Source organism: Eleutherodactylus coqui, chromosome 13 (genome assembly GCF_035609145.1).
Source record: "Eleutherodactylus coqui strain aEleCoq1 chromosome 13, aEleCoq1.hap1, whole genome shotgun sequence".
In the NCBI taxonomy this organism is placed as follows: Eukaryota; Metazoa; Chordata; class Amphibia; order Anura; family Eleutherodactylidae; genus Eleutherodactylus; species Eleutherodactylus coqui.
The window spans coordinates 69,037,178-69,055,555 of NC_089849.1; the positions used below are offsets into that span (position 1 = coordinate 69,037,178).

Sequence of the window (18,378 nt, forward strand, 5' to 3'; positions counted from 1 at the left end):
ACTAGAGCCGAGCACCATGCGATGTTCGAGTTACTTTCACTTTCATCTCTGAGACGTTAGCACGCTTTTCTGGCCAATAGAAAGACAGGGAAGGCATTACAACTTCCCCCTGCGATGTTCAAGCCCTATACCACCCCCTGCAGTGAGTGGCTGGCGAGATCAGGTGTCACCCGAGTATATAAATCGGCCCCTCCCGCGGCTCGCCACAGATGCATTCTGACAGAGATCAGGGAAAGTGCTGCTGATGCCGGAGCTGCTATAGGGAGAGTGTTAGGATTGATTTTAGGCTTCAAGAACCCCAACGGTCCTTCTTAGGGCCACATCTGACCGTGTGCAGTACTGCTTTTTGCAGTGTTGCACATTTTTTTTTTTTTTGTATATCGGCCGTGCAGAGCATTGCGTCCTACAGTAATTTTACATAGTCCAGGGCCAGTAGTGGTGAGGCAGGGAGAGTGAAAGACATATACAGTCTATATAGGCAGTGGGCTTTTCCAAAAAAATTTGGGAAAAAAAATCTATTTGGGCTGCCTGTGACCGTCTTCAGTGTACTGCGTCTCTGCTGGGGGTAGTTGTCCTAATTCATACGCAGCCAGCTAAGTGTTACAGCAGGCTTGTGCAAAATTCTTTCCTGGCTCTGCTGTGCGTTCCGTACGCGAAGTCAGCCTCCAACCACAGGCCAATAAGCGGCACATTTAATTACAGTGTTCTGTTTCTGCACTACTGGTAATACAGCATGCTGAGGGGTAGGGTTAGGCCTAGAGGACGTGGACGCGGGCGAGGACGCGGAGGCACAAGTCAGGGTGTGGGCACAGGCCGAGCTCCTGATCCAGGTGTATCGCAGCCGACTGCTGCGGTATTAGGAGAGAGGCACGTTTCTGGCGTCCCCACATTCATCTCACAATTAATGGGTCCACGCGGTAGACCTTTATTAGAAAATGAGCAGTGTGAGCAGGTCCTGTCGTGGATGGCAGAAAGTGCATCCAGCAATCTATCGAACACCCAGAGTTCTGCGCCGTCCACTGCTGCAACTCTGAATCCTCTGGCTGCTGCTCCTCCTTCCTCCCAGCCTCCTCACTCCATTACAATGACACATTCTGAGGAGCAGGCAGACTCCCAGGAACTGTTCTCGGGCCCCTGCCCAGAATGGGCAGCAATGGTTCCGAATCCTCTCCCACTGGAGGAGTTTGTCGTGAACGATGCCCAACCTTTGGAAAGTTCCCGGGGTCCGGGGGATGAGGCTGGGGACTTGCGGCAACTGTCTCAAGAGCTTTCAGTGGGTGAGGAGGACGATGACGATGAGACACAGTTGTCTATCACTCAGGTAGTAGTAATTGGAGTAAGTCCGAGGGAGGAGCGCACAGAGGATTCGGAGGAAGAGTAGCAGGACGATGAGGTGACTGACCCCACCTGGTTTGCTACGACTACTGAGGACAGGTCTTCAGAGGGAGAGGCAAGTGCAGCAGCAGGGCAGGTTGGAAGAGGCAGTGCGGTGGCCAGGGGTAGAGGCAGGGCCAGACCAAATAATCCACCAACTGTTTCCCAAAGCGCCCCCTCGCGCCATGCCACCCTGCAGAGGCCGAGGTGCTCAAAGGTCTGGCAGTTTTTCACTGAGAGTGCAGACGACCGACGAACAGTGGTGTGCAACCTTTGTCGCGCCAAGATCAGCCGGGGAGCCACCACCACCAGCATGCGCAGACATATGATGGCCAAGCACCCCACAAGGTGGGACGATGCCCGTTCACCGCCTCCGGTTTGCACCACTGCCTCTCCCCCTGTGCCCCAACCTGCCACTGAGATCCAACCCCCCTCTGAGGACACAGGCACTACCGTCTCCTGGCCTGCACCCACACCCTCACCTCCGCTGTCCTCGGCCCCATCCACCAATGTCTCTCAGCGCACCGTCCAGCCGTCGCTAGCGCAACTGTTGGAGCGCAAGCGCAAGTACGCCGCCACGCACCCGCACGCTCAAGCGTTAAACATGCACATAGCCAAATTTATCAGGCTGGAGATGCTGCCGTATAGAGTTGTGGAAACGGAGGCTTTCAAAGGTATGATGGCGGCGGCCCCGTGCTACTCAGTTCCCAGTCGCCACTACTTTTCCCGATGTGCCGTCCCAGCCCTGCACGACCACGTCTCCCGCAACATTGTACGTGCCCTCACCAACGCGGTTACTGCCAAGGTCCACTTAACAACGGACACGTGGACAAGCACAGGCGGGCAGGGCCACTATATCTCCCTGACGGCACATTGGGTGAATTTAGTGGAGGCTGGGACAGAGTCAGAGCCTGGGACCACTCACATCCTACCCACCCCCAGAATTGCGGGCCCCAGCTCGGTGGTGGTATCTGCGGTAGTGTATGCTTCCTCCACTAAACCACCCTCCTCCTCCTCCTCCTCCTACGCAACCTCTGTCTCGCAATTAAGATGTGTCAGCAGCAGCACGTCGCCAGCAGTCGGTGTCGCGCGGCACGGCAGCACAGCGGTGGGCAAGCGTCAGCAGGCCGTGCTGAAACTACTCAGCTTAGGAGATAAGAGGCACACGGCCCACGAACTGCTACAGGGTCTGACAGAGCAGACTGACCGCTGGCTTGCGCCGCTGAGCCTCCAACCGGGCATGGTCGTGTGTGACAACGGCCGTAACCTGGTGGCGGCTCTGCAGCTCGGCAGCCTCATGCACGTGCCATGCCTGGCCCACGTCTTTAATTTGGTGGTTCAGCGCTTTCTGAAAAGCTACCCACGCTTGTCAGACCTGCTCGGAAAGGTGCGCCGGCTCTGCGCACATTTCCGCAAGTCCCACACGGACGCTGCCACCCTGCGCACCCTGCAACATCGGTTTCATCTGCCAGTGCACCGACTGCTGTGCGACGTGCCCACACGGTGGAACTCTACGCTCCACATGTTGGCCAGGCTCTATGAGCAGCGTAGAGCTATAGTGGAATACCAACTCCAACATGGGCGGCGCAGTGGGAGTCAGCCTCCTCAATTCTTTACAGAAGAGTGGGCCTGGTTGGCAGACATCTGCCAGGTCCTTGGAAACTTTGAGGAGTCTACCCAGATGGTGAGCGGTGATGCTGCAATCATTAGCGTCACCATTCCTCTGCTATGCCTCTTGAGAAGTTCCCTGCAAAGCATAAAGGCAGATGCTTTGCGCTCGGAAACAGAGGCGGGGGAAGACAGTATGTCGCTGGATAGTCAGAGCACCCTCCTGTCTATATCTCAGCGCGTTGAGGAGGAGGAGGAGGAGGAGCATGAGGAGGATGAGGAGGAGGGGGAAGAGACAGCTTGGCCCACTGCTGAGGATACCCATGCTGCTTGCCTGTCATCCTTTCAGCGTGTATGGCCTGAGGAGGAGGAGGAGGATCCTGAAAGTGATCTTCCTAGTGAAGACAGCCATGTGTTGCATACAGGTACCCTGGCACACATGCCTGACTTCATGTTAGGATGCCTTTTTGTCGTGACCCTCGCGTTACACGCATTCTGGCCACTACGGATTACTGGGTGTACACACTGCTCGACCCACGGTATAAGGAGAACCTTTCCACTCTCATACCCGAAGAGGAAAGGGGTTCGAGAGTGATGCTATACCACAGGACCCTGGCGGACAAGCTGATGGTAAAATTCCCATCCGACAGCGCTAGTGGCAGAAGGCGCAGTTCTGAGGGCCAGGTAGCAGGGGAGGCGTGGAGATCAGGCAGCATGTACAGCACAGGCAGGGGAACACTCTCTAACGCCTTTGACAGCTTTCTGGCTCCCCAGCAAGACTGTGTCACCGCTCCCCAGTCAAGGCTGAGTCGGCGGGAGCACTGTAAAAGGATGGTGAGGGAGTACGTAGCCGATCGCACGACCGTCCTCCGTGACGCCTCTGCCCCCTACAACTACTGGGTGTCGAAGCTGGACACGTGGCCTGAACTCACGCTGTATGCCCTGGGGGTGCTTGCTTGTCCTGCGGCTAGCGTCTTGTCAGAGAGGGTGTTTAGTGCGGCTGGGGGAATCATCACAGATAAGCGTACCCACCTGTCAACCGACAGTGCCGACAGGCTAACACTCATCAAGATGAACAAAGCCTGGATTTCCCCAGACTTCTCTTCTCCACCAGCGGACAGCAGCGATACCTAAGCAATACGTAGGCTGCACCCGCGGATGGAAGCATTGTTCTCTATCACCATCAAAAACGTGGACCTTTTAGCTTCATCAATCTGTGTATAATATTCATCCTCCTCCTCCTGCTCCTCCTCCTGAAACCTGACGTAATCACGCTGAACGGGCAATTTTTCTTAGGCCCACAAGGCTCAGTCATATAATTTTTGTAAACAATTTTTATACGTTTCAATGCTCATTAAAGCGTTGAAACTTGCACCTGAACCAATTTTTATTTTAACTGGGCTGCCTCCAGGCCTAGTTACAAATTAAGCCACATTAACCAAAGCGATTAATGGGTTTCACCTGCCCTCTTGGTTGGGCATGGGCAATTTTTCTGACGTACTGTACATTAGTACTGTTGGTACACCAATTTTTTGGGGCCCTCGCCTACAGTGTAATCCAATTAATTTTTTGCCCACCTGCATTAAAGCTGACGTTACATCAGCTGTGCTGGGCACTGCAATGGGATATATTTATGTACCGCCGGTGGCTTCCTGGCACCCACCCATGCTGTCGGTCCACACGGAGTTGTAACTGCATGTGTCCACTTCTAAAGAACCCCAGTCTGACTGGGGCATGCAGTGTGGGCCGAAGCCCACCTGCATTAAACATGACATTACCTCAGCTGTGATGGGCAATGCAATGGGATATATTTATGTACCGCCGGTGGCTTCCTGGCACCCACCCATGCTGTCGGTCCACAGGGACTTCACAATAGGGAGTTGTACCTGCCTGTGTCTATGAATTAAAAACCCCGGTCAGGTTGGGACATGCAGTGTGGGCCGAAGCCCACCTGCATTTAATCTGACGTTAGCTCTGCTGTCCAGGGCACTGCAATGGGATACATTTATGTACAGCCGGTGGGTTCCAGGGAGCCACCCATGCTGTGGGTGCACACGGAATTCCCATTGCGGAGTTGTACCTGCCTGTGACTATTTATAAAAAAACGCGGTCTGACTGGGGCATGCAGGCACCTTGACAGAATGAATAGTGTGTGGTACATAGGTTCCCCATTGCTATGCCCACGTGTGCAGCTCCTGATGGCGGTGGCACAGGATTATATTTCTCATTGCTTCTGTACGGCATTGTGGGCTATCGCCCCGCCCCTTTTAAAGAGGGTCGCTGCCTAGCCGTGCCAACCCTCTGCAGTGTGTGCCTGCGGTTCCTCCTCATGGCAGACGCACTTATAAATAGACATGAGGGTGGTGTGGCATGAGGGCAGCTGAAGGCTGCGCAGGGACAATTTGGTGTGTGCTGTGGACACTGGTTCGTGCAGGGGGGGGGGGGGGGGTTGGGCAGCATGTAACCCAGGAGAAGTGGCAGTGGAGTGTCATGCAGGCAGTGATTGTGCTTTGTTGGAGGTAGTGTGGTGCTTAGCTAAGGTATGCATTGCTAATGAGGGCTTTTCAGAAGTAAAAATTGTTGGGAGGGGGAGGGGGCACTCTTGCCGCTATTGTGGCTTAATAGTGGGACCTGGGAACTTGAGATGCAGCCCAACATGTAGCCCCTCGCCTGCCCTATCCGTTGCTGTGTCGTTCCCATCACTTTCTTGAATTGCCCAGATTTTCACAAATGGAAACCTTAGCGAGCATCGGCGATATACAAAAATGCTCGGGTTGCCCATTGACTTCCATGGGGTTCGTTATTCGAAACAAACCCTCGAGCATCGCGAAAATTTCGTCCCGAGTAACGAGCACCCGAGCATTTTGGTGCTCGCTCATCTCTATTGTTTAACAATCATTGCACATACAATGAAATACAATTCTTTACTGCAAATTAGTCAATCCCCTTAAATACTGAAGTCTATCTTCCACCTACTGATAGTCCTGTACACAAGTGGCAACCATGTGATACAGTGCCTTGTCTTCCTTTTTTATCTCAAGGGGACGCATATTTGGTATTTCAGCCGCACTTCAGTAGTGGTGAGCGATTCCAGCGACCTGATTGATTGTTGGGTACACCCCCCCATTTGGAGATGTGCACAAGTGGCCGGCCCGTTAAATAAGCAGCAGCAGGGCCGTAGGAGGGTCGGCAACTAACCCCAACCCTAAACCCAAACCCTAACCCTAAACCCTAACCCTAAAGCTAACCCTAAAGCTAACCCTAAACCTAACCCCAACACCTAACCCTAAACCTAACTCTAACCCTAAACCCTAAAACTAACCCTAAACCTAACCCTAAACCCTAAAGCTAACCCTAAACCTAACCCTAAACCTGACCCTAAACCCAACCCTAAACCCAACCCTAAACTAAATCCTAAACCCCTGCTGGTCTCGTGAAGTAGCACTCGTGCACATCTCCAAAGGGGATGGGGGGGTTGTACCCAACAACCAATCAGGTCGCTGGAATCGCTCACCGCTACTGAAGTGCGGTTGAAATACCAAATATGCGGTGACCTGCCTGTGCAGTAGCCAGTGTTAATTTGTGGCAAACCAGGTTCCTCTGCAATCCATCAAACAGAAAGCACACCCTGGTCACATGGAGGTCTTCTTCTTTTATCTACTCATTTAAAATAAAATGGCACGTTCTGAGTGCAGATAATATACTGCAGTCCCATGTGACACCACAGATCACACATGCTGATAACTCTATGTAAGGGCCCTTTTACACGGGCAGAGAAATTGTTCCGATTCCCGCAATCAGTGAGAATCTGTACAAAATATCATTCAGTCTAAATGCATGGATGACTGAACGACGAACGATAAATTTGTTTGTAGCTCAGTCACTGAATGCATAAAAACTGAAAGACGGATCGGTCTGTTTAAACAGGCAATCATTCATCTATGAATGACTGCCTGTTTATGGTGAATATAGGTGGCGGACAGGAATAATTACTGGCGCACTCCACCTCCATTCACTAGTGATGATCATTCTTGTGTAAGAACTCAGGAATGATCTTCACTGTGATGACCTGTCAGGCATCTGAGCCCAAAAGGTCGTACCCTAACTCCACGGATAACACAGTGATAACTCTCTGAGTACAGATAATGTAGTAGATGTTCCATGCAGTCCTATGTAACATCATAAATCACACAGTGATAACTGTGGGTAAAGATAGCATTGATACCCTCTGGGTCACACTGCTTGCTGCTTTTGCTGAGCTTAGTATGTCCTGCTGTGGACTGGGCTGCCGGAGGAGTCAGGCACACGCAGCAGCGAGTGCTGAGACCATACTGTATGTATCTATGGGTAATGACAGACTGGTATGAATCGGTTTGCAAACCACGGATCCACATAATGTTTGCGCTGGGTCAACCCAAAATCACAATCAGATCACATATCAGGTGAACATCCTCACCTTGCACCTCAAGTATCACAGATCGATAACTTTGTGATGCTGCAATGATGCAAACACATGTGTGGGTAAAGTTCTATGTGGGCAACTATCCATGTGGGCAGCTTTCTACCGTGGGCAAATTTCCATTTGGGTTTTTTTCTGCAGTCATTTCTCCTTTGGGAATTATTCATGGAACCGATTTTGCCTGCAAATACTTGGCTTAGATAAGAGAATTTAAAAATGGCATTGCACTCGCATGAAACTCACATGTACGAGTTTTTGTGACTGTGATGCAATTTTTTGAACTCCCCTATAGGAAATAAAGGGCGAGAAATAATACATGTTGCAATTTTTCTATCTCACAGCATCCCTGCGGGATACAAATTTGACATATGAAAAGACCCATTGAAAGTAATGGGTAATATTCCCGTTCCAGTTTTGTGCGTCTTGAAATGCACAAAGCTCGCCTAAGAAAATCGCCATTGTAAATACAGCCGAAATGTAGATATGCAATACATTAAACTCCAAGGGTGCAATTAGATAGCTGTAATAAGCACAGAGTAAGTTAGGATGTGATCCGAAATGGGTTATTCCACATGTGCAGTGGGCACTAATAAATAAAAAAAAAAACTTATGATGCTGCACTGTGGGCCAGAATTCCTAGAACAGTGGTCAAAAGTCCAAGAAATCAAGTTTCATAAATGGCGCTCATGACTGTGTGTTAATGAAGATGAGGGAACAGTCTGTTCCGATGGGTAGAGTCAGGTTCTTTCCCGATCGCCACTCATCTGATGCAATCGTTTCAAGTCGCATCTTGTTCTTAGATTTCGGATTGTGAATTTGCTGTTTTTATTCTTCGTTTTGCCCGATCTCTGTGTAATACGGTTATTTATGTTTTATATAAGAAGGGATTACTGGAAATAGTTAATTAAGGGATGGATTCCAGAATTCTGTTTATAAGTTACTTAGATAATTAGTTAATAATCCGTTTTTAAAAAATAGGGGGTAACTGGACCTAAAAATAGGAGCTCTTTAAATATGGATACTTGTTCTTCCACTAGACCTACAGAATTAGTCTGGACGGGTCCGGCGTTATATTTTTTATTATAATAATTAATAACCATTCATATGTACAGAAAATGATACTGGAATTTATTTTTGCTGATGCTTGCATAATACGAGTTGTAATATACTTTCTCCGATAATGACGAGTGTTTAAATGCACCAAATAATGTACCAAATGCGTATTTGTCTGCGCCGCGCAGTACTGAACATTAAGCATTGGATAATCTTTCGTAATATATTTCCGCAAGACTATAACATAACGAGATCTGTAAGATTATTTAGTTAATAAGGCATTAACGCTCCAAATCCATTAACCCCTTCCCTCCCCATGACGTTAGGGTACGTCATGGGAACGGGGTACTTCCCGCAAAATTACATACCCTTACGTCATAGGGATAGCGCGAGATCTGCTATGATCTATCCCGCAGCTGGAGCCGGCTGTCACTAGTGACAGCCGGCCTCCCGCTGCGACAGCAGGGGGTGCATCGGAGATGTGCCCCCTGCTGTTAACCCCTTGCCTGCCGCGATCTAAGTAGATCCCGGCAGAGAGCCCGGCTGGTTGCTATGACAACAGGACGCCAGATACCGGCATCCTGTATTGCCATTGCCAATGATTGCTGTAATAAGCGATAAGGAATTGCAGGAGAGAAGTCCTGCAATGCCTGATCACAGCGATCATTGGTGGTATGCTATAAGTCCTTCAGAGAGACACAGATGGTGTAAAAAAATAAATCAAAATAATGTGCAAAAAATAAAAATGAAGAAAAAAAAAGTTAAAAAAACCCCCTTTTTTATGCTTTTTCTCATATTAGCATAACAAAAAAATCCCACATATTTGGTGTCGTGTCCGTAAAGACCCGTACAATAAATCAAACACGCTTTTTATCCTGCATGGCAAAAAGCGTTAAAAGAAATGCTAAAAAAAATGAGGCAAAATGCTAATTTTTAGCATTTTGCCTACCAAAAAATGCAATAAAAGTAATTAACAAAAACGTATGTAGCCCAAAATGGTACCAATAAAAACTACAGTTCGCCACGCAAAAAATAAGCCCTTGTACGGCCGCGTCGACGGAAAAATAAAAAAGTTATGGCTTTTGAAAACTGGAGATGAAAAAATACCAAAAATCGTTTGGTCCTCAACGCCAAAATAGGCCGTGTCATTAAGGGGTTAAAATCCATAAAAAGTTTTAAATACCGTATATACTTGAGTATAAGTCGAGATTTTCAGCCCAAAAAATGGGCTGACAATCTCCCCTTCCCTTCTACTCCAGTCAGTCAGACCTGCCAGTGAATCCGAAATAGTCAGAGCTCAGATGATGATGAGGCGACATTCATAACGGTATATATCACATTATTACAGCTGTGAGCAATACAGAGATTAATTAGTACTGGAAATAAAAGGCTTATTAAGGTCATTTTGACAAGATTTGTTTTTTCACTAATAGATTATATAGGCTAATAACAAATTTATTCTTTTGACCGCATTTATATAGGAATTCTGGCCGGCCAGCTGCCCAGCATAGGGCCATATCACCGATTATCGTTACACACTAATCGGATTCTTATTCGGCATCCCCGAATTAGCAAAACTACCAATTTTAACCATTAAATTTGTAAATTTCACTTTTGTCCAACTTTTAAGGTATGCTGGCCCACTGTGCGCTGCTCAGAATTGAGTATACAAAAAGCATGTAAAACTCACCATTATATGTATAGATATCCATCACCATCTTCCCTTTCCTTTCATTGGCTGTCCACTCCAGCAGAGTCAGGGGATGGGAGCGCAATGTATGAAACTCATTCTGCTGGGCTCTAAGCATCTTGCCCTGGCATATTGCCTTGTACCCTTCAGAACCTTGATCTGAAACATATCTGTGTAAGACATGAGTTAACTGGTTACTAACTTTTCAAACAACTTGCTCTTATATGATAGCCAGTGTGATAACTAGCAAAAGTGCAATTTACTGTATTTACCTAAAATGATGTTTTTATGCTAAAATAAAAATCACTCTAAAGGCCACTAGGGGTCTATTTTCCTCTTAACTTGCTATCCACTGCCTGCTGTCTTCTCTGTTACTGGAAAAGGCAGAATAGCAAGTAGAGGAAGGGAATGAGTCATGGTGCTCATTGAAGTCTATGAGAGCAGATTGGAGGAGATGGAGGAGAGAAGGAAAAGATGTGCTACCAGAGCTAATGGTGAGTTTTTAACTGCTGTTTACTCACACGTACACTGCTCAGTACTGCTGTACACTATCCTACATAATAATATTTGCCTGCGACAAACAGCCAAAGACAGGAGAGCAGAATGTGCAGTTCGCTGTGCCCTAATGTAGAGAATACAGCAAAGTAGTCTCCTCCTCCCACCAGTTTTGAAAATTGAGAATCAGATATACAGCATGCAGTATAAGCAAATGAGAAAAAATAAACGGCAGCTTATACAGAAAAGTCATCTGAAAAATTAAGTGAGTGATAAACATTAATAATGGGCAATTTTTAGCAAAAAAAAAAAAAAAGACTCACTTGAGCAGAGATTTCTCTAGCGTTGGTGAAGGAAAGAGACAGCTCAGTAGGCCTGAAACCAGGAGCCATACTCGTTGGCTTTGCTGCTCATTGTTGTTCTGCACTGTAAGAGTGGTGGCTTGGCAGAGCACCTCATCAGTAAGCGAAGGTTGGCGTAAACACCGTTCCACAATGTAATTACCAATGATCCTTTGCTGCCAGGTTGCCATGGTTGTATTTCCCACAAAACGCAAAGCCTAATAAGAGTACAGATATGTCAGGTGGTGGTAACACTTTACAACCTTGATAAGGCATACAAGTAACTGTGCTTCTTACCAGTTTATATAGCTCCAGTGCAACTCCATGATCCTTCTGTGATACACGAGTAAGGGGATGCAGGAGGGGTTGTCCTAAGGGTGGTAGAGTAGGATCCTGTAGAGTCATGGAAGTGAAATATAAGTAAATGGAAAGAACTACTGATTGTAGAAGTGATTGCTAAATGTAAGATAGACATGAGCGCATACCTTGAAATAGGAGTGAATGAAGGTGGAGAGTGGATAATTGTTTATGTCCGGAGGAAGTGACAAGACACATTGGGCCTTCACTTGAGGTGGAGGTACCTCTGTGATCCTCGTTCCTTGTGCATAGGACTTTGCTATGAGGTAAGAACAAGTCAGAAGTTACTGGCTTTGGAAACAGTAAAACAGTTTACATATATAACTAGTCTACAAACACATACCCCTCTCTTGTAGTAATATTAGGTATTTGGGAACTTTGAGGGGAACCTGTCCTCAGCTTTGAGCCCCATAGACTACATTAGTGGGAATGGTGAGTCCTGGAAGCTGTGTCTCATATTCACTGAGTGCCCCTACCTGCGCAGTGCCGCCATGACGTTAGTATGTACACACAGCATGTCTCTTTTCCGCTGATTCTGTGCACGCACATTCCCATTCATCTCTATGGGAAAGCACATGCTCAGAGTCGGCTGAAGAGTCATGGTATGCGCATGCGCCAACTTTGCAGGAACGGGGCACCTGTTGAGTAGGAAACACAGCTCACAGACTCTCCATTCCCTCAACTTTGATCCACATAACGTAGTTTATAGGGCTCAAAGGTGATGATAGGTTCCCTTTAACGACCGATGACCTATCGTCTGGATGGATCATCAATGGTTGATAAATGGATGTATGCTGCTCGAGTTCACTGCCGATCGACTGGTTGTTTGGCCTGTTGTCTGTGCAGGAGTCAACAGTGGTCAGCGCCGCAAGTGTAATAGCCAATTTCACTGTCATTGAAATTATTGGGAACGCTGCCTCCTATTACACATCTGGCTCCTCATTGTCAGGGCCAGAAGTTTAATAGGAGGCAGCGCTCTCATTGATTTCAATGGGAGAGAAGTCAGCTACTGCACTTCCTGCGCTAACCAATGATAACGACGTCCGTGTGATCAGTAGATCGTGGGGGATCCTGAGTATTAGGTATGAATACAATTGTGCCTGTAGTGTTGGTGCGTGTAAACCAAAAGTTAGAGAGAAGGGGTCGTCAAAATTTTCGGCTGGTGGATGCAGATCCTGTTGTCAGAAATGTAGATGCAAAACAAGCATTTACATATCTCTGAAGGTAAAGGAAAAAAATAACTTATGAAGCAGCTCACATAGCCGAAGTGCCAGAATGAACTCATGCACCTATAGATGTACTATAACCATCCAAGACGCTGCATGTATACAAACTCTAGCCCTTTAAATCTATGTATCTGGAGTTACTCACCCTGTGCAGAGTTCAAGGCAGCAGCGAGCTCCGCAGGCACCTCCAAGGCGGACGGGTCCTTGAAAATAAGATGAACATAACATTAATAGTGCTCTTGGTTAATTATTAAATGATGATTTTATACATCATAACATTTGAAAAGAAGCGTTGGATGATATTTATCAAAATCGGGTGAAATTGGAAACTTCTTCAGTTGAAGGAAGCATTTTGAGCTTTGGAGAAATGAACAAGCCCACACTACCATGAGAAGGCCACCTCTGCGTTATCCTTACTCTCATTGAGTTTCAATGTCAGGCCGAGGCTGTAAAGGGAACCTGTCAATGTGTCATCGTGCCGGAACCATGGGTAGCATGATCCCTAGACAGGTATGCCTATTGGTGTTGGTGTTATTGAGGAATGCTGTGGCATCTCAGAATAAACATATTCCAAAGTTTGACTTGGAATGAAGCCCCGAGTCAAAGAGGTGGCCTCTCCCCGCCCAAACTTTGAAATGTGTTTATTCTGAAACTCCGAAGCTTTTCAGAATAACACATACACCGGGGCAACAGGCATACCTGTCTAGGGTTCATGCTACCCACGGTTCACGCAGCATGAATCGGTTGACAGGTTCCCTTTAAAAACTACTTATCTCTGGCATCTTACAGCTACATCTGATGTCCTCATCATAAACTATTGTAGATAGGACACTTCAGCTGAAGCTATAACATATCTAGAGGACATTCTGAGCAGGAGAAACTAAGACAACAAAGCCAACATGCATGCACCCCTGTGCTCCTAGCTTTAAAAAAGCAAGTACTTTGTGCAAACAAGCCCTATAAAACTATAAGAGTGGCCATACATATTAGATTAATGTCAACTGAACCTGCTAACTGGCTAACCATCTAATTTACATGGTTATGTCCCGACTATCTCCATACAAACAAGCATCACGCTGTTGGATTGCAACATACCTGATCCTTTTGTTCTGCGATAAGAGGTATCTAGCAGTGATTTACTCCCCTCTCCGCATTCAGAACACATGTGATCCCATTTTTACATACTTATGCCCACTGGAGTCTTTCCTCTGTGTTGGCAGTGAAATTGGTCATCTGTTGTTATAGGCAAACCATGCTAAAGAATTGCAAGTTGTAGTTTGAACGCATCAGTTGGAGTACCAGCATTGTATTCGGCTGCAATTTGCTTGACCGTGCACCATCTGTTCATCAGAACGATTTTCAACATCCTCCTTTGACTCCTTTCACCAATAAGTTATTTATGTCCCCAGGATCCACTTTGACTGGATGTTTTTCTTGGATCACACCCTTCTTGGTATACTCTCTCCAACGCCGCATGAGAAAACTGCACAAGGTTGGCAGTTTTTGAAATCCTGGCCCCGGCTAGTCTAGCACTGATGACCAGCCTCCATTAGAAATCATAGAATGGTAGAGTTGGAAGGGACCTCCAGGGTCATCAAGTCCAACCCCTGCTCAGTGCAGGATTTACTAAATCACTCAGATCACTTGATTTTCCCATTCTAAAGGCCCATTTACATGCAATGATTATCGCTCAAAATCCATTTAAACGACCGCAAATGAGCAATAATCGTTGCGTGTAAACACTACCATTGTGCACTTTTCGCCTGAACAATGTGAACTTAAAATCCATTCTTTAGTCGCAGAGACATAAAGTATCTCTCAGCAGACCGCATGCTGTGTTCTCTGTGGGAGCTGGAAGATTACAATGTATTCTGTTGGCAGCCCGACAAGAACAATGCAACTATGTGCAAAGCCCAGCCCATAGCCTGGAGGCCCATTTACATGCAAATTACAATGATAAAGTGTTAATGGACATTAGTGTTCATTATTACTTTATGCAAAATGATTGCTAAAACTTTCAATCGTTTGAAAGATTATCTTTGCATGTAAATGGGCCTTAATGTGGATAAACACTGAAACTGATCCACAGAAAACTTGCTCCTTTGATTTTATGCTGCACTTTGGGATCAGGGGGCTAATTTCCAAACAAGGAAGCTCCAATTGTGAAAGGGCCTATTTGTCTAATAAGTGGCCATTCAATATATGATGGATGCAGCTTCCTGCTGAGATCATGAATCTGATAATGACTCGGACATACCATACACCATAAACAGCAATAATAGTACAATTTCAATAGAACAAAGGTCTTGGTAATAATAATAATAATCTTTATTTGTATAGGGCCAACTTATTCCGCGGTGCTTTCAGGCATGGATAAATGCAAAACAATACAACAATTACAATGTGAGGTACATTTGGTTTGAAATAAATGGGTTGGGGGTGGTACAGGAGGTGCAAGGGGGGAGGGGGGGGGAGGAGAGAGGCATGGGGAACACAGGCAATCGGGGATTTCATGTGGAAATCCATTATTAGAAGGCAAACGGGGTGGGGCGCCATAGGGAGGTCAGGAGAATTGGTATGCTTCCCTGAAGAGGTGTGTTTTTTAAGGCACGCCTGAAATTCCGTGCTTCTGGAATTGTCCGGATGCCTTGGCGAAGAGCGTTCCAGAGGATGGGTGCTGCTCTGGTGAAGTCCTGTAGGCGAGCATGTGAGGTTCGTGTTACAGGGGTGCTTAGTCTGAGTGTGTTAGCGGATCGGAGTGAGCAGGTTGGGTGGTGTACTGACAGGAGGGAGGCGATGTATGGTGGTGCAGCGCCATGCAGAGCTTTGTGAGTGAGGTAGAGGAGTTTAAATTTAGTTCTGCAGTGGATGGGCAGCCAGTGCAGCGACTGGCATAGTGCAGAGGTGTCTGAGTAACAACTGGATGGAAAAATGAGCCTAGCTGCTGCATTAAGTATGGATTGGAGTGAAGGAAATCTAGTGCGGGGGAGGCCGATGAGTAGCGAGTTGCAGTAGTCAAGCTGGGAGTGGATGAGGGCGACCACGAGTGTCTTTAGCGTGTCCGTGGTGAGGAACGGCCGTATTTTAGCAATATTTCTAAGGTGCATGTGGTATGTTTGGGCTAGAGATTGGATATGGGGGTAAAGGAGAGGTCAGAGTCCAGTGTGACCCCCAAGGCAGCGGGCATGCTGTCTGGGGGTTATGATGGTGCCAGACACTGGAATGGAGATGTTGAGGGGAGGTCAATTGGAAGGTGGAAAGACAAGGACGTCAGTTTTAGAGAGGTTTTGTTTGAGAAAAAAGGAGGACATAGTGTTAGAGACAGCGGACAGACAGTCGGTGATATTTTGGAGGAATGGTCAAGAGATCTCACGAGAGGAGGTGTATAGTTGGGTGTCGTCAGCGTAGAGATGGTATTGGAGGCTGAATTTGTGGATGGTTTGTCCAATTGGGGCAGTATAGATAGAGAAGAGAAGGGGACCAAGGCCCGAGCCCTGGGGTACCCCAACAGCGAGAGGAAATGGAGAGGAGATAGAACCAGCAAAGGAGACACTGAAAGAGCAGTTAGAGAGTTAGGAGGAGAACCAGGAGAGAGCAGTGTCCTTTAGACCAATAGAGCAGAGCATAGTGAGAAGGAGGTTATGGTCGACAGTGAGAAATGCAGCAGACAGGTCAAGGAGGATTAGTAGGGAGTAATCACCTCTCGACTTTGCCCTCACAAAAGTAGCAAATGACCTGATGACTGCAGTTTTGGTCAAGTGGAGAGAGTGGAAACCAGACTGGAGGGGGTCGAGGAGTGAGTTGTCAGAGAGAAAGCATGTAAGGCGGGAGTAGACCAGGCGTTCTAGTAATTTGGAGATGAAGGGGAGGTTTGAGACGGGTCGGTAGTTGGCAGCATCAGTCGGGTCCAGGGTTGGTTTTTTAAGCAGAGGGGATATGATGAAGTGTTGAAATGAGTAGGGGAAGGTGCCAGAGGTTAGAGAGAGGTTGCAGATTGAGTTGAGGTGAGTAATGAGAACTAGGGAAAGGGACCGGAGGAGGTGAGAGGGGAGAGGGTCACTAGCGCAGGTGGTGGGGCGGGCAGCGGAAAGGAGCCTGGAGACTTTTTCTACGTTAGAACCAACGACAGAGGAAGGTGAGTAAGTTCTGGAAGCAGTGCTGATGAAACTGGGATCGGGGCTAACCATGCATTTCAGAGATTTCTTTTCGAATGTTGTGGATTTTTTCCTTTGAAATAGGCAGCTAATTCTCCAGCAGTCAAGTCAGTCGCAAGGGCTTGTTCTTTGGGGCTGAGGAGGGAGTGGAAGGTCTCAAAGAGTCGTTGGGGTTGTGGGATAGTGAGGAGACAAGGGAGGTGAAATAAACTTGTTTTGCATGGTGAAGGGTTAGGTTATAAGTTTTAAGCATGAATTTGAAGTGGAGCAAGTCTGCTGGCAGCTTTGACTTTCTCCACAGCCGCTCAGCGCACCTAGAGAACCGCCGGATGAAGCACATTTGGGATGTGAGCCAAGGTTGCCGTGGTCTGCGTTTAACAGCTTAAGTCACGGGTGATGACGCTTCATCCAGGGCAAGGTTGGTAGACATTTTTTCTCCATTATGTAATGGATCATTTTTACTCTTTATTTTAAGAAAGCAGATTGATGAGAATTTAACTGGCTAAATACATGCAATATCAAGGGCAGGGGCTTTATTTAGTCGAGGGCTTAATTCAAGGGATAAAGTCAAGGGCTTCATTTGAGGCCAACAAATGTTCTTATAGAAGGTATTGCAAATGCTCCAGATTGATATGCTTTTAGCATTCTAAAATCAAACAGATACATTTTTGAACATTACTACAACATATTGCAATTTTCCTGTCTGTAGATGGAATTTATGCAAACGTAAAAGGGCTGACATACGTTGGCATATTATTAGACCTTATTACGGTATACACAAAAAAAGCTGTTCTCAACTTCACGTCTGCAGTCGCTGCTGCAAAACAAGAATTCAGCTCTAATATCTTCACGGTCTTACAACCCTAATTAGTTATTTGATACGTTCCACTCCCTTTTCCATGCTCCAATGCCCTCTCCCAAATCTCTTATCTCAGCTGAGCAGTTTGCTACATACTTTAAACAAAAGAGCCCGACAGCCATCGATCAACAGTCACTTACTTTTTAGTCCTGCAAAGTGATTCTGACAAGTGAGTGATTTCTCACTCAGTGCCTTGTCAGCAGCCATGCACACATGGGACGATTATTGTCTGAATTAGCTGTTTACAGTGAGAATCCGTTTAATAATCGTATAAAGGTCTCTTTACAGTCCCTTGAACCCCTCTATTCAACTACTCAGTGTTCTTCTTCTATAACCTGTTTCATCACCATTACCATCCTACTCTTAAAAATCTCATCTCACCACCTGTGACCCAATCCTATCCCACCTTATTCACAACCTTACTGCCAGGGGCGTAATTATAGAGGGTGCAGGGGATGCGGTAGCACCTGGGCCCAGGAGCCTTGGGGGGCCCATAAGGCCTCTCTTTTCCATATAGGGAGCCCAGTACTATGAATAAAGCATTAAAGTTGGGGGCCCTGTTACAGGTTTTGCATAGGGGCCCAGAAGCTTCAAGTCATGCCTCTGGGCAGCATGGTTTAGGTATGGGTAGGGGTACAGATATGGATAGAGAGGGGGGCCCAGCTCACCTTTTGCATCAGGGCCCCTGAGCCTTTAGTTACGCCCCTACTTACTGCTGTGTTGATCCCAGCCCTAACCCATCTCATCAAAGATCACTGACCA

The 18,378-nt window shown here is 47.0% G+C and overlaps 1 protein-coding gene across 1 annotated transcript in view; it reads right to left on the minus strand.

The window, feature by feature from the left end:
* Positions 1-18,378, minus strand: part of LOC136587779 (unconventional myosin-XVB-like) — a 90,775-nt gene that overhangs the window by 58,818 nt on the left and 13,579 nt on the right. The window contains exons 4-8 of the mRNA XM_066586542.1: positions 12,749-12,806; positions 11,506-11,636; positions 11,318-11,413; positions 11,003-11,238; positions 10,185-10,354 (exon numbers count right to left, since the gene is read on the minus strand). Of these exons, the coding sequence (XP_066442639.1) occupies positions 10,185-10,354; positions 11,003-11,238; positions 11,318-11,413; positions 11,506-11,636; positions 12,749-12,806 (691 nt within the window). The remainder of the gene's footprint in view (positions 1-10,184; positions 10,355-11,002; positions 11,239-11,317; positions 11,414-11,505; positions 11,637-12,748; positions 12,807-18,378) is intronic.